This window comes from Trichomycterus rosablanca, chromosome 4 (assembly GCF_030014385.1).
Source record: "Trichomycterus rosablanca isolate fTriRos1 chromosome 4, fTriRos1.hap1, whole genome shotgun sequence".
In the NCBI taxonomy this organism is placed as follows: domain Eukaryota; kingdom Metazoa; phylum Chordata; class Actinopteri; order Siluriformes; family Trichomycteridae; genus Trichomycterus; species Trichomycterus rosablanca.
The window spans coordinates 53,185,108-53,201,396 of record NC_085991.1 but is presented as its reverse complement, the minus strand read 5'-3'; the positions used below and the strand labels follow the sequence as shown (position 1 = coordinate 53,201,396).

At 49.5% G+C, this 16,289-nt stretch overlaps 1 protein-coding gene across 1 annotated transcript in view; it reads left to right on the top strand.

Moving 5' to 3' along the window:
- The window catches only part of sorcs2 (sortilin-related VPS10 domain containing receptor 2), a 194,707-nt gene that overhangs the window by 110,837 nt on the left and 67,581 nt on the right, over positions 1–16,289 (top strand). The window contains exon 3 of the mRNA XM_062994515.1: positions 7,271–7,370. Within this exon, the coding sequence (XP_062850585.1) occupies positions 7,271–7,370 (100 nt within the window). The remainder of the gene's footprint in view (positions 1–7,270; positions 7,371–16,289) is intronic.

The window sequence follows — 16,289 nt, the reverse complement described above, 5'->3', positions numbered from 1 at the left end:
TGGTAGACAGGTTTTCTAAGGCCGCCAGATTCATTGGCTTGCCCAAACTTCCCTCAGCCAGAGAGACGGCCCACCTCATCCTTCAACAGGTTGTGCGGTATCATGGCCTGCCCACAGACCTGGTTTCAGATAGGGGTCCTCAGTTTGCTAGCCAATTTTGGAAAGCTTTTTGTGCTTCCCTAGGGGCCTCTGTCAGCCTCTCTTCAGGTTTTCACCCCCAGTCCAATGGGCAGACTGAAAGGGTGAACCAAGATCTAGAGCAGTCGCTAAGGTGTCTGGCTTCAACCAGCCCCTCCACCTGGGCGGATCACCTATTGTGGGCAGAATTCGCCCACAATACTCTCTGGCACTCCTCTTTGGGCATGTCCCCCTTTGAGTGCCAGTTTGGCTATCCACCTCCCCTGTTCCCTGAACAGGAAACTCAGCTGGCCACATCGTCAGCCAGCCATATGGTACGCCGTTGCAGGTCCACCTGGCGACGAGCTCGGGCGGTCCTGGTAGCCCAAACAACCTCACGGAAGAGCACAGCAGACCGTAAGAGAAGGTTGGGAAATACCTTCCGCCCGGGCCAACGAGTATGGCTAAGCGCAAAAGACTTACCTCTGAAGGTCAGTAACAGAAAACTGGCGCCTCGATACGTTGGACCATTTAAAATAGTCAGACGCATCAACCCAGTTTCCTACAGGTTGCAACTCCCGCCCTCGTTCAGGGTTAATCCAACCTTTCACGTTTCCCGCCTCAAACCATACCTGTGTTCCCCTGGGACCCGATCACCAAAACCTCCCCCTGTTCGCATGGTTGACGGTTCTCCAGCCTACACAGTAAATAGGATACTCGATTCCCGACAAGTCCAAAATCGAGTCCAATATTTGGTGGACTGGGAGGGATATGGCCCGGAAGAGCGTTCCTGGGTACCGGCAGCGCGGATTCTTGATCCCGATCTCATCCGGACCTTTAACTGGGATCGAGTGACCGGCCTGGGGATGTCAGGAGACACCCCTCGGGGAGGGGGTCCTGTAAGACACCGCCATCCGCCCACCACTAGAGGGAGACCGCGTGCCACACCCAGGGATAATTAAGCTGATTGACATCAGCTGTGCAGCACCTTTATAAAGGCTGCGCACGGCTCACTTGGCGCAGAGTCTTGTGTTAATCTAGTAATACCAGACCTCGCCGGTAATTTGGTATTCTCTTCTTAAAAAAGACATCTTTCGTCCTCTTTTTCTCTCTGTTTCGGGAACATTGGTTTTCCCCTAAAAGAAAGACCTTTTTGTTATCTCCCTGTTTAAATAACTGGAACAGTTTTAGAAAAGTAAAGTAATTTATCATTTCTTTAGTAACCTCACACCTTTGTTGAGGTCTCTTTGAGTTCTGAAACGACTACCCAACAGCCAGCGGGTAGCTCATCAGATTAGTTTTTCTTTGTGTATTTTTTGGTTTGTTTGGCATCCTTTGTTTCGTTTCCCGCCTGTTTGAGGCGCATATGTTAGTAAGTGATTCAGATCGAAGTTTCTTTAGTTCACCCTATAGAGTAGTGGTTAGTGCATCAGTCTCTCGAGCTCAGTACGGTGACGTGCGGGGTTCGAAACCGCACGTTTTATTTTTTATTATCAAGTTGCGGTCTCCGCTATTTCAGTCAGTCTTTCCTCTCTGTTTTCCCTTTTTTCAACAAACACACAGTTCCTTTATATATATATATATATATATACAAATAAATACACATATATCTTCTGCTATTTGTTTACATTCAAGGATTATCATTACACCGTTAAGTAGTTTAAAGGCACAAGCACTTTAACCAAGCCCATAGCGAATCGGGTAGAGCAAAGCTCTTTAACACCCGCGATCCCGGTTCGAATCTCACTCACTGCAATTTTTCAAATCTGCTTTTGGGTCCCACCAGACTGTTATTTAAGATCTGGGAAAACACAACACGAGGCGTTTGAGCCCCGTAACATGTTTAGGTCCATCACTTCTGCTCCAGGTCCCGTTTGACCTCAGTTACAGTTCTCACCATTTTCGTCCAGTTTAGTCTCATTATTGTGTCATTTGTCGAGTCAAAATCCTCCACACGTTCTCTATTGGGGACAGGTCAGAACTGCAGGCAGGCCAGTCCAGTACTCGTACCCGCTTCTTCCGCAGCCACGCCTTTGTAATGTGTGCAGCAGGTGGTTTTGCATCGTCTTGTTCAAAAATGCTGGACGTCCCTGGAAAAGACGACGTCTTGAAGGCAGCACATGTTGCTCTAAGATCTCGATGTACTTTACTGCATTAATGCTGCATCACAGAAGAGTAAATGACCTTTACCAAGGGCACTGACACGCCCCCATACCATGACAGACCCTGGTACTGACACACCCCATACCATGACAGAACCTGGCACTGACACACCCCCATACCATGACAGACCCTGGTACTGACACACCCCATACCATGACAGAACCTGGCACTGACACACCCCCATACCATGACAGACCCTGGTACTGACACGCTCCCATACCATGACAGACCCTGGTACTGACACGCTCCCATACCATGACAGACCCTGGTACTGACACGCTCCCATACCATGACAGACCCTGGTACTGACACGCTCCCATACCATGACAGAACCTGGCACTGACACACCCCCATACCATGACAGACCCTGGTACTGACACGCTCCCATACCATGACAGACCCTGGTACTGACACGCTCCCATACCATGACAGACCCTGGTACTGACACGCTCCCATACCATGACAGACCCTGGTACTGACACGCTCCCATACCATGACAGACCCTGGTACTGACACACCCCCATACCATGACAGACCCTGGTACTGACACGCCCCCATACCATGACAGACCCTGGTACTGACACGCCCCCATACCATGACAGACCCTGGTACTGACACGCTCCCATACCATGACAGAACCTGGCACTGACACACCCCCATACCATGACAGACCCTGGTACTGACACGCTCCCATACCATGACAGACCCTGGTACTGACACGCTCCCATACCATGACAGACCCTGGTACTGACACGCTCCCATACCATGACAGACCCTGGTACTGACACGCTCCCATACCATGACAGACCCTGGTACTGACACACCCCCATACCATGACAGACCCTGGTACTGACACGCCCCCATACCATGACAGACCCTGGTACTGACACGCCCCCATACCATGACAGACCCTGGTACTGACACGCCCCCATACCATGACAGACCCTGGTACTGACACACCCCCATACCATGACAGACCCTGGTACTGATACGCCCCCATACCATGACAGACCCTGGTACTGACACACCCCCATACCATGACAGACCCTGGTACTGACATCCCCCCATACCATGACAGACCCTGGCACTGACACGCTCCCATACCATGACAGACCCTGGTACTGACATCCCCCCATACCATGACAGACCCTGGCACTGACACGCTCCCATACCATGACAGACCCTGGTACTGACACACCCCCATACCATGACAGACCCTGGTACTGACACACCCCCATACCATGACAGACCCTGGTACTGACACGCTCCCATACCATGACAGACCCTGGTACTGACACACCCCCATACCATGACAGACCCTGGTACTGACACGCCCCCATACCATGACAGACCCTGGTACTGACACGCCCCCATACCATGACAGACCCTGGTACTGATACGCCCCCATACCATGACAGACCCTGGTACTGACACACCCCCATACCATGACAGACCCTGGTACTGATACGCCCCCATACCATGACAGACCCTGGTACTGACACACCCCCATACCATGACAGACCCTGGTACTGACACACCCCCATACCATGACAGACCCTGGCTTTTGGACTTGATAATAGTCTGGATCCTTTTTGTCTTTGGTCTAAAAAAGACCTGGATGCTGATTCATCTGACCACAATACACGTTTCCACTGTGTGATGGTCCATCCTAGATGCCTCCGAGCACAGAGAAGGCAACGCCGCTTCTGGACATGGTTAACATAAGGCTTCTTTTTTGCACAGTAAAGTTTTAAGTATCATTTGTGCAGTTACTCTGTATTGTAGAGCTTGATAAAGGTTTGATAAACTAATCCCTCACTCATGTGGTTATATCAGCTGGTGTTGAGTGGAGGTTCTTGATGCGGCGCCGTCTGAGGGATGGAAGATCACGAGCGTTCAGATTAAGTTTGTGTCCTTAACCTTTACACACTGAAATTCCTCCTGATTCCTTGAATGGTTTAATGATATTCTGCACTGTAGAGGGAGAACATGCAAATCCCTTCCAATCTTTCTTTGAGGTTCATTGTTTTAAATCATTTCAATCATTTTCTCACACATTTGTGGACTAACTGGATCCTCTGATCATCTTTACTCATCAGAGACTCAGTCTTACCTGGATGCTGCTTTTGTACCAAAGCTTGATTACAATCACCTGTTCACATCACATCATTATTTAGTTTTACCTCGTTACTAGCCCTAAATTGCCTCCGTCCCAACTTTTTTTGGAATGTGTTGCAGGCCTGAAATGCAAGAATGGATGTTTATTAATAAATGAAATGAAGTTGAGCAGATAAAAGATGAAATATCTCAGGTTCATCCTGTCTGACATCAAATAAAAGTCAAAGTAAGAAACTCTGTGTTTTTTATTATTTGTATTTTTCATGCTGTTCCAACTTTTTCTGATTTGGAGTTGTAGGTTTATCGTTCTTCTGGGTTTGAAATGTTCTGGTTCTGCCAAATTGAATCCAGACTTTTAGATGTTGGTTCTTCTGGTGTACCTGGTCTCTGAGCTCTGTTTTGAGTTCCTTGGTTCTTTTGGATTTCTTTGTTGTTGTTGTTTGGGGTTCTGGATTCTGGTCCTATTTTTTGTGACCTTAATGTTGACGTTGGTTCTGAGGACCATGACCATGCGCTGAAACACTAATCTCATTAGTAGAGGCGTCCACATACTTCTGACCACACAGATTTTGTGTAGGAGTTTCACAACTGCTTCGTTCTCCGTTTGAGAAGCCTGCGGAAGCCGGCTGTCATGTCGCTCAGAACGGTCGGCCTGATACCCCGCCGGGCGCGGCCGGCACCCTCAGGCGGGGGGGGGCAGAGAGGGGCGGAGACTCCGTGTTTGGAAAGTGCTCACTGTAGCTGGTTTGGTGAGATGATGAAAGGCAGTTTTAAGGCGTGGAGGACGTGTAGCCAGCTCTTCGGCGGACCTGTCAGCTCCCATCGGTGAGAACCGGCCGAGACTCAGCGGTGATTAAAAGCGGCGCTCGCAGCCGTTCTGTCAGACTTCAGGTGTTGGGATAAATCACAGCGGCTTGTTCACGTCACGAAGCATCTCGGAGCCTCTCGATCATCTCCGCTCGTTCTGTTCAGTCTGGAATAACTGCAGGAGGAGCACAGACTTCTAACATTGTGGCAGCAGTTTAGGGAAGGACCTTTCCCTGACCTCAGCAGGGCACAGATTCCCACAGACACACTCCAAACTCTCATGAGAAGCCTCCGCCACAAGCTCTGCTTTAACACGTTCAGGCGTCCGTATACTTTCGACCGTGTGGCGGATCTAACCGCAGCGCTCGGACTCTCGAGCTCTCGAAGCGTTCTGGGTTCTAATCCCTCCATCACGGCTCGGCTCGGCGCGCCGAGAAACGAGCCGTCGGATTAAGTTAGCATCATTAGCGCGCGGACGCTCGGCTCCCGGCGCGCGCTCCTACAAATTAGCTTTATTAGCTCTACAATGGTCCCGCGAGGCCGCCGCCGCTCCCGCTATCTCTCTGTGAGAGGATTAGCTTAACGAGCGCCGCGCTCCTAACGCTCTTTCGGATAACTCCGCTAATTACCCCGGCGGAGAGGTGCGTCCGCTAGCGCAGCAGAACGTGGTCGTAGCTGCTCTCAGGGTAGTTTGCATGTTCTCCCTGTGTCCACCTGGGTTTACTCCCACAAGTTCAAAGACATAGAGTCTAGAGACTAGAGTGTGTGTGTGTGTGTGTGTGTGTGTGTGTGTGGAATAAGTGTGTGTGTGTAAAGTGTGTGTAGACAGTGTGTGTATAGTGTGTGTGTATAGTAGTGTGTGTGTGTAGTGTGAGTGTGTGTAGACTGTGTGTGTGTGTGGAGTGTGTTTGTGTGGAGTGTGTGTGTGTACAGTTTGTGTTCATATGGTGTGTGTTCAGATTGTGTGTGTAGACTGTGTATAGCGTGTGTGTATAGTGTGTGTACAGTGTGTTTATAGTGTTTGTGTGTGTGTGTGGAGTAAGTGTGTGTACAGTGTTTAAATGGTGTGTGTAGACTGTGTATATAGCGTGTGTGTAGTGTGTGTGTATGGAGTAAGTATGTTTGTGTGTGTAGACAGTGTGTGTATAGTGTGTGTGTGTGTGGAGTAAGTATGTGTGTAGTGTGTGTGTATGGAGTAAGTATGTTTGTGTGTGTAGACAGTGTGTGTATAGTGTGTGTGTGTGTGGAGTAAGTATGTGTGTAGTGTGTGTGTATGGAGTAAGTATGTTTGTGTGTGTAGACAGTGTGTGTATAGTGTGTGTGTGTGTGGAGTAAGTATGTGTGTGTGTGTGTGTGTGTAGGAAGTATGTGTGTTTTTGTGTGTGTTTGTGTGTAGATGTGTGTGTTCAGATTGTGTGTGTAGACAGTGTGTGTATAGTGTTTGTGTGTGTGTGTGGAGTAAGTATGTTTGTGTGTGTGTGTGTAGGAAGTATGTGTGTTTGTGTGTGTGTGTTTGTGTGTAGATGTGTGTGTTCAGATTCTGTGTGTAGACAGTGTGTGTATAGTGTTTGTGTGTGTGTGTGTGTGTAGACGGTGTGTGTACAGTTTGTGTTTAAATGGTGTGTGTTCATATTGTGGCTGTGGGGTGTTTGTGTGTGTGTGTAGACAGTGTGTGTATAGTGTGTGTGTGGAGTGTGTAGTGTGTAGACGGTGTGTGTGTGTGGAGTGTGTGTGTGTGTGTGTAGACGGTGTGTGTACAGAGTGTGATAGATAGATTGTAGACAGTGTGTGTTCAGATTGTGTGTGTATGTGTGTAGACAGTGTGTATATAGTGTGTGTGTTGTGTGTAGATAGTGTGTGTGTGTGTGTGTGTGTGTGTGTGTGTGTGTGTAGTGAGGAAAAAGAAGGTGGTAAAAAAAGACAGTAAATGAATGAATGATTTCTCCAGGTCAGGGTTGCAGTGTGTCCGGCGCCACTCCCTCACTCAGCAGGATGCTGTTTGGTGATTTGCTGCTGCTGGTTGTTCAGGTTTGTATTTGATTCGTCTCTTTGTGTGTCCTCACAGGTCGAGCGATTACGGCACCACCTACACCAAACTCAACCTGATGCCCGGGACCACCATCATAGCCACCAACTTCTACATCTGCCCCAGTAATAAGAGAAAGGTAGGAACCGGAGCGCCGCCGGACCGGTCAGTACTCAGTAATAAGAGAAAGGTAGGAACCGGAGCGCCGCCGGACCGGTCAGTACTCAGTAATAAGAGAAAGGTAGGAACCGGAGCGCCGCCGGACCGGTCAGTACTCAGTAATAAGAGAAAGGTAGGAACCGGAGCGCCGCCGGACCGGTCAGTACTCAGTAATAAGAGAAAGGTAGGAACCGGAGCGCCGCCGGACCGGTCAGTACTCCGTAATAAGAGAAAGGTAGGAACCGGAGCGCCGCCGGACCGGTCAGTACTCCGTAATAAGAGAAAGGTAGGAACCGGAGCGCCGCCGGACCGGTCAGTACTCCGTAATAAGAGAAAGGTAGGAACCGGAGCGCCGCCGGACCGGTCAGTACTCCGTAATAAGAGAAAGGTAGGAACCGGAGCGCCGCCGGACCGGTCAGTACTCAGTAATAAGAGAAAGGTAGGAACCGGAGCGCCGCCGGACCGGTCAGTACTCAGTAATAAGAGAAAGGTAGGAACCGGAGCGCCGCCGGACCGGTCAGTACTCAGTAATAAGAGAAAGGTAGGAACCGGAGCGCCGCCGGACCGGTCAGTACTCAGTAATAAGAGAAAGGTAGGAACCGGAGCGCCGCCGGACCGGTCAGTACTCAGTAATAAGAGAAAGGTAGGAACCGGAGCGCCGCCGGACCGGTCAGTACTCCGTAATAAGAGAAAGGTAGGAACCGGAGCGCCGCCGGACCGGTCAGTACTCCGTAATAAGAGAAAGGTAGGAACCGGAGCGCCGCCGGACCGGTCAGTACTCCGTAATAAGAGAAAGGTAGGAACCGGAGCGCCGCCGGACCGGTCAGTACTCAGTAATAAGAGAAAGGTAGGAACCGGAGCGCCGCCGGACCGGTCAGTACTCCGTAATAAGAGAAAGGTAGGAACCGGAGCGCCGCCGGACCGGTCAGTACTCCGTAATAAGAGAAAGGTAGGAACCGGAGCGCCGCCGGACCGGTCAGTACTCAGTAATAAGAGAAAGGTAGGAACCGGAGCGCCGCCGGACCGGTCAGTACTCAGTAATAAGAGAAAGGTAGGAACCGGAGCGCCGCCGGACCGGTCAGTACTCAGTAATAAGAGAAAGGTAGGAACCGGAGCGCCGCCGGACCGGTCAGTACTCAGTAATATCGTCAACAACACGCAGGTCCGCCGCTCAGGTCACCAACACACAGAGGAGTGGTCTGTAGCGGGGACGCTGACCTGATCCGGCACCGTCCGGCACGACTCCTACTGGTCAGGGTGCTTAAATATGATCGGGGGGCGAGTGACAGTCGGCGGTTCTCCTCGCCCCTCGGGAGGGGGGCGCTGTAGCACCACTCGGAGATTGAGGCCGTTTATCTCTGGTCTGTCACGGCTGAGCAGTTCGAGCTCTACGTTCACTCATGGCTCACGGTCAGCGTTCCAGTTCATCCCAAAGCTTTCGGACCAGTTCATCCCACAGTTGGGCCGCCACTTGTGGCTTGAACAGTCTCCACTCATTTAGAAGGGCTTTCCACGAGATTTCATATACAGTAGTGTCTGTTTTACCACTTCTTTTTCCTTACTCCACACACACACATACACACACACTATACACACACTGTACACACACTATACACACACTATACACACACTGTACACACACTATACACACACTATACACACACCGTCTACACACACTATACACACACTGTCTACACACACTATACACACACCGTACACACACTATACACACACTATACACACACCGTCTACACACACTATACACACACTGTCTACACACACTATACACACACCGTCTACACACACTATACACACACTGTACACACACTGTACACACACTATACACACACCGTCTACACACTCTATACACACACTATACACACACTGTCTACACACACTATACACACACTGTCTACACACACTATACACACACCGTCTACACACTCTATACACACACTATACACACACTGTCTACACACACTATACACACACTGTCTACACACACTATACACACACCGTCTACACACACTATACACACACTATACACACACCGTCTACACACACTATACACACACTGTACACACACCGTCTACACACACTATACACACACTATACACACACCGTCTACACACACTGTACACACATCGTCTACACACACTATACACACACCGTCTACACACACTATACACACACTGTCTACACACACTATACACACACCGTCTACACACACTATACACACACTGTACACACACTGTACACACACTATACACACACCGTCTACACACTCTATACACACACTATACACACACTGTCTACACACACTATACACACACTGTCTACACACACTATACACACACCGTCTACACACACTATACACACACTGTACACACACTGTACACACACCGTCTACACACACTATACACACACTGTACACACACCGTCTACACACACTGTACACACACTGTACACACACCGTCTACACACACTATACACACACTGTACACACACCGTCTACACACACTATACACACACTATACACACACCGTCTACACACACTATACACACACTGTACACACACCGTCTACACACACTATACACACACTATACACACACCATCTACACACACTATACACACACTGTACACACACCGTCTACACACACTGTACACACACTGTACACACACCGTCTACACACACTATACACACACTGTACACACACCGTCTACACACACTATACACACACTATACACACACCGTCTACACACACTGTACACACATCGTCTACACACACTATACACACACTGTCTACACACACACACACAATCTGAACACACACCATATAAACACACACTGTACACACACACTGTCTACACACACACTGTGTACACATACACACACACACACACACTATACACACTCACAGTAGGACCGCCACTTGTGGCTTGAACAGTCTCCACTCATCTGGAAGGGCTTTCCACGAGATTTCATATAGTGTCTGTGGGAATTTCGCACCGTTAGTGTTCATTAGCGGACAGAAAAGACGGATCGGCTCGCCGGGCCGCGCAGAGAAGCTAATTAACGCCGCTAATAGCTCGTTCGGAGTCGGGCTTAAGTAGGACAAATGGCTCCGTTCTTCATCCGCTCGGCTCACGGCGAGCTTTTAATTAGACCGAAATCCCGGAGCAGGAGCTCGAGTGCGCCGCAGCGTCCGACCGAAATCCAAACCCTGGAAATGAAAATCGATCGGCTGTGGTGTAGAAATAATAATTCTAATATCAGCAATGAAGCGGCGCTTTAAACGTGATCGTCCGCGCGCAGCGGCGTTTAAAGAAACGCATAAATGAACGCCGGACGCGGATTCAGAATCCGCCTGGCCCCCCCCCCCGGGACCAGGCGCCCGGTCCTGACGCGGGATCGATGGCATCGACCGGCCCGGCCGGGGATCGTTAGCGCGACGTGGAAAGTGGGACTGGATCGGCCTGACCAGCTTTTTCTTCCTCCCGTCCACGCTGATGGAAAATCAATCCCGCTCTGAGCCGGCCGCGCCCGCTTCCCCCCCACTTTTCCCCAAATCCCCACCCAACCCCACCCCCTGTTGATTAACCCTCTGTATTCCCCCGTGGTCGGACACGTGACGCCTTATTAAAGCCAAAGCGAGTGAATTCACTTAGCGTCCAGCTTGCTGAATCAGACCCGTCCGTCATGATGACATTTAGTGTGAAGTGTTTCTGTGGGAATTTGTGCTCATTCTGCCCATGCATCTATCACTGTCGACATTCCGATTCATCCCAGAGATGTTCAGGTAGAGCTCACCAGCACAAAGCCTCTGACCTGGTCCGGCTCTGTTCAGACACAGCTGGTCGGGTCAGAGGGAGGAGAGGACAAGGAATCAGCGGTCAGGGCGACACCCACTGGTCAAGCGGAGGAACACGTTCTGTCACGGCTGAGCAGTTTGATTCTGTCCAGGCATCTGTAAGTGAGCTCAGCACACAGGCCTGGCTCACAGTCAGCATCCCAATCCATCCCAAAGTTGTTCAGATAGAGATAGGCCACCATCACGAAGCCCTGCGGAGAACCGATTATTAGCAAAGCTGCTGACCTGGTCCGGCTCTGTTCGGACCCAGTTGGTCGGGTCCGAGGGAGGGCAGGACAGGGCGGTCAGGGTGACACCTACTGGTCAAGCGGAGGAACACGTTTCTCCAAGACTATGCTAGTGGTGGTTCTCCTCGTCCAGCGGGAGGGGGCGCTATAGCCCCTGTGTGTCTTCTTCTCCACTCAGAGATTGAGGTCGTTTATCTTCGGTCTGTCACGGCTGAGCAGTTTGATTCTGTCCAAGCATCTGTGAGTGAGCTCAGCACACAGGCCTGGCTCACGGTCGGCATTCCAGTCCATCCCAAAGTTGTTCATATAGAGATAGGCCACCATCACGAAGCCCTGAGGAGAACCGCGGAGAACCGATCTTCAGCAAAGCGGCTGACCTGGTCCGGCTCTGTTCGAACACAGTTGGTCGGGTCCGAGGGAGCGCAGGACAGGGCGGGTGAGGAATCAGAGGTCAGGGCGACTCCTACTGGTCAAGTGGTGTAACACCACCACTTGTTTCTCCAAGACGCTTGTTCCACCTTCCAAAAACCTTCAGCATTGAACGGCTTTATTTGTATTTATTCGTCTACACGTGTGGTCGTTTGGAAGCCGGGGTCAGAGTGCAGGGTCGCCCCTGGAGACCTGAGGGTTATGGGCCTCGCTCAGGGGTCCAACAGTGGCTGGGATTCTAACCCACAACCCTCCTAATAATAGCCCTAAGCTCTACACACTAGGCTCCCACTGTTCCTGCTTTTGATTGCTGCTATTGATTAGGCAGTGGTAGCTCAGCGGTAATCAGAAGGTTGCCTGTTCAACTACCACTACCACCCAGTTGGGCCCCTGAGCAAGTCATAATCGTAAGTCACTCTGTGTGTTCAAGTTTAGCCATAGTGTTCATGTGTAAGGATAGACCCACCACAACCCTGACCAGAATGGAGCCGCTGGTAATAAGTAGTGATGTTTAGCAGGTGTTTGTTTTATGGGCCAATCATGTGGGTTTAAATTCACCTACCGCGGTATTTACACAACAACAGGACGGCTAATTAAAAGTGTGTGTGTGTGGTGTGTGTCATCAGGCGCGTGTTTTCGCTCGCCCGAGTGATTAGCGAACACTCAAACGCGCGGCTCTGTTCTGAAATTCAATTCCAGCAGGCTAAACGCCGCGGCTTCCTCTCGGCAGAGCGGCATTAAAAACCTATTAGCCGGCGTTTATTTAAAGTTAGCAAATCTAATTATGAGAGCACGAGCCGACGTGAAAGAGGAGCGAGTCTCACACCATACAGCCAGAAGTATTCGGACGCCCCACCGCGAGCCTGTCGGGCGTCCCGTTTCAAACACAGACGCTGTTCATTCTCAGCCGAAGCTTCTCACTGGACTTTGGAGTGTGTCTGTGTGTGGGAATTTGTGCTGGGTGCTGAGCTCGGGGTCTCTGTGCAGGACGTGAATTCAGTGATTAGAAAGGGCGTCCCAATACTTTTGTCCATATAGTGTATGATAATAGAAGAAAAACGAGGAAACCAAAAGCCTCCAAACTGCCAGAACGTTTGGGTGGAAACTGGCGTATGTACCCGTTTTCAGCCCTGCAGGGGTACAAGGTCAACCAGGCAGGAGCGCTCTGAGATGTCGTCCATCCATCTCCATTAATCAATCTCATAGTTCCTTCAACCTGATGCAGTCATGGCCAGTCCATTTCAGAGCCGTCATGACAGACTATTGGTTTCTTCTTCCAAGCTTTGGTGATATGTCCCAGACCCGCGGTTCCTCCCCGTCAGGCATGATCAGTTCATTTTAGAACCTTCAGAATCTTCTCCAAGCCACCAAAACCTCAGGAACATGGGAAGCTAGGTGCTGGAAACCATGAGAACCAGAAACTTAAAAAAGCCAGCTATGAAACCTTCATCAAGAGCAGCAGAACCAGAACTGGAACAGTACAAACTAAAACTCTAATAAATCCAGGAACTAGAATTCAAAATACACAAGCATCAGACGAGGGAAACCAGGAGAACCAGATGCTGGTGAGTGTAACCAGGACCGTTTGAAACTGGTACCCACGGGAACCTAAGGAATGACGACCCTGTAATAACCAAACAGGGGACCAGGTCCAGAAACTGAGAGGAAAATGAAGAAACCAAAAGGAGACGGCACCAAACACCTCAGGAAGCTGGGGAGGTTGGTGCAGGGAACCATGTGAACCCAAAGCTATGAAACCTTCACCAAGAAAACCAGTAGAACCAGAGGAAACCAGAAGACAGAGGCACCAGACGATGGAAACCATAAGAACCAGAAGCTATGAAACGTACACCAAAAGAGCAGTGGAACCGGAAGTGAAACAGTACAAACAATTCAAATGAATCCAGAAACTAGAATTCAGAAGACAGAAACACCAGGCTATGGAAACCAAAAGAACCAGATGCTGGAGAGTGTACCAAGTAACCAGAGTCAAACTGGTCATGATGGGACCTGGAGAATAACCAAACAGGGAGACCAGATACTGAAACTAAGAGGAAAATGAGTAAACCAAAAGGAGACAAGACCAAAACCTCAGGAACTTCAGGAAGGTAGGTGTTGGAAACCATGAGATCCAGAAGCTAAAACTATGAAACCTTCACCATGAAGAGCAGCAGAACCAGGAGTGAAACAGTAACACTAATGAATCCAGAAACTAGAATTCAGAAGACACCAGCACCAGAAACTAAAACCCAGGAGATGCTGGAGAGTGTAAACAGGACCATCTGAAACTGGCCATGATGGAATCTGGAGAGTAACCAAACTGGGGAACCAGGTCCAGAAACTGAGAGGAAAATTGAAAACCAAAAGGAGACAACACCAAAAACCTCAGGAATCTATGAGGTAGGTGCTGAAAACCATGAGAACCAGAAGCTATGAAACCTTCACCAAGAAAACCAGTAGAACTAGAAGAACCAGGAGTGGAACAGTACAAACTATAATTCTAATAAATCCAGAAACTAGATTTTAAAAGACACAAGCACCCAAAAATGGAAACCAGGAGAACCAGATTATGGAGACCACCCAAAACTGATCATGATGGCGACCTGGAGAATAATCAAACAGGTGGACCAGGTCCAGAAACTGAGAGGAAAATGAGGAAACCAAAAGGAAACCAAAAGGAGACAACATGAGAAGGTAGGTCCTGAAAACCGTGAAAACCAGAAGCTTTGAAACATACACCAAGAAAACCAGTAGAACCAGAAGACCCAGGAGTGGAAAAGTACAAACTATAACACTAATGAATCCAGAAAGTAGAATTTAAAAGACACAAGCACCTAAGAATGGAAACCAGAAGAACCAGATGCTGGAGAGTGAAACCAGGACCATCTGAAACTGGTACCAATGGCGAGTAGGAGAGTAACCAAACTGGGGGACCAGGTCCAGAAACTGAGAGGAACAATGAGTAAAACAAAAGGAGACAACACCAAACCTAGAAACCTGGAAAGGTAGATCTTGGAAACCACAAGAAGCAGTAGGTATGAAACCTACACCAAGAAAACCAGTAGAACCAGAAGTGGAACAGTACAAACTTTAACTAATGAATCCAGAAACTAGAATTCAGAAGACATGAGCAGCAGAAACTGGATCCTGAAGAAACTGTAACCCAGAGGAACAAGGTCTAGCTAACGTTAAAGAAGGAACCTCTGAAATGCTGGAGTAGATAGAACGTCTTCTAAGAGGAGCTAGTTGGATTTACAACAGCTCTGAAATGGATTGGCCATGACTGCGCCGGGGTGAAGGAACTCTGAGATGGATTAACGGCTCATGGGTGGAGGGCGAGTGTGTGGGAACGTCTGATCAAGGTTGATTGAAGATGGATGGACGTTGTCCCTGAGTCTGGTGGAACGTCTGACGTGGGTTTTGGCTGCAGCGATGACCTTGGTACATACGCCAGATTCCACCCAAACGTTCTGCCAAGACATCAGTGGGATAATATGCTAACAAGGAGCCGCCACGCTAAATGCTATGAAGATGAAGAACGAGGCGGCGCCGTCTGAAGATTCCTGGGAGAATAAACGACGGTTTGCACCATCAATCAGCGCTCGGTGAATCCGAACCCCCTCGGCTCGGCCCCGCCGCTTCTGCTGAGTCCTCAGATCGCCCGTTTTCTCATTTGGCCGTGACTCCGCCGTCCCTGCGTTTTCTCCCCCGCTGTCGATCCCTGTCTGTTTTTTGGGTCAATCTCATTTGCAGTGATGGATTGTGGGTAGGCCCGAGTGTATCGAGGTCGCACGGTCTGAGATAACGGCGTTCTAGTCCATCGTCCCTCCGTCCCCGCCGGGCTGTGATACGCTAGACGCTCTCGGAGATCGAACACGTGCCGCCCTTGTGTTTATGTTTAAAAATCGCTTCTGAGCTGTGATCAAAAGTATGTGGACGCCCTTATAATACTTTACTTCTGATGTTTCATCCACATTTGGCTACCAGATTCTTTCCTAGCATAAAACTCAGATGTGCAAGCAAACATGGACCAAACCCGGGTACCAGAATCTGCAGACGTTCACTCATTGACCCAAAGTAGGTAGACGACTTACCGTTAGCTTGCTTACCTTAGGAACATGGGAAGGTAGGCGCTGGAAACCATGAGAACCAGAAGCTATGAAACCTACACCAAGAAAACCAGTAGAACCAGGAATGGAACAGTACAATCATGTTGAAGAGTTTAAAATATTAAACCAAGACCAACCATTCAGAAACCGAAAACCAGAAGAACCAGGAGAACCAGAAGAAGCAGATGCTGGAGAGTTCAAACAGGACCATCTGAAACTGGTACCAATGGTGGCCTGGAGGATAACCAAACAGGGGGACCA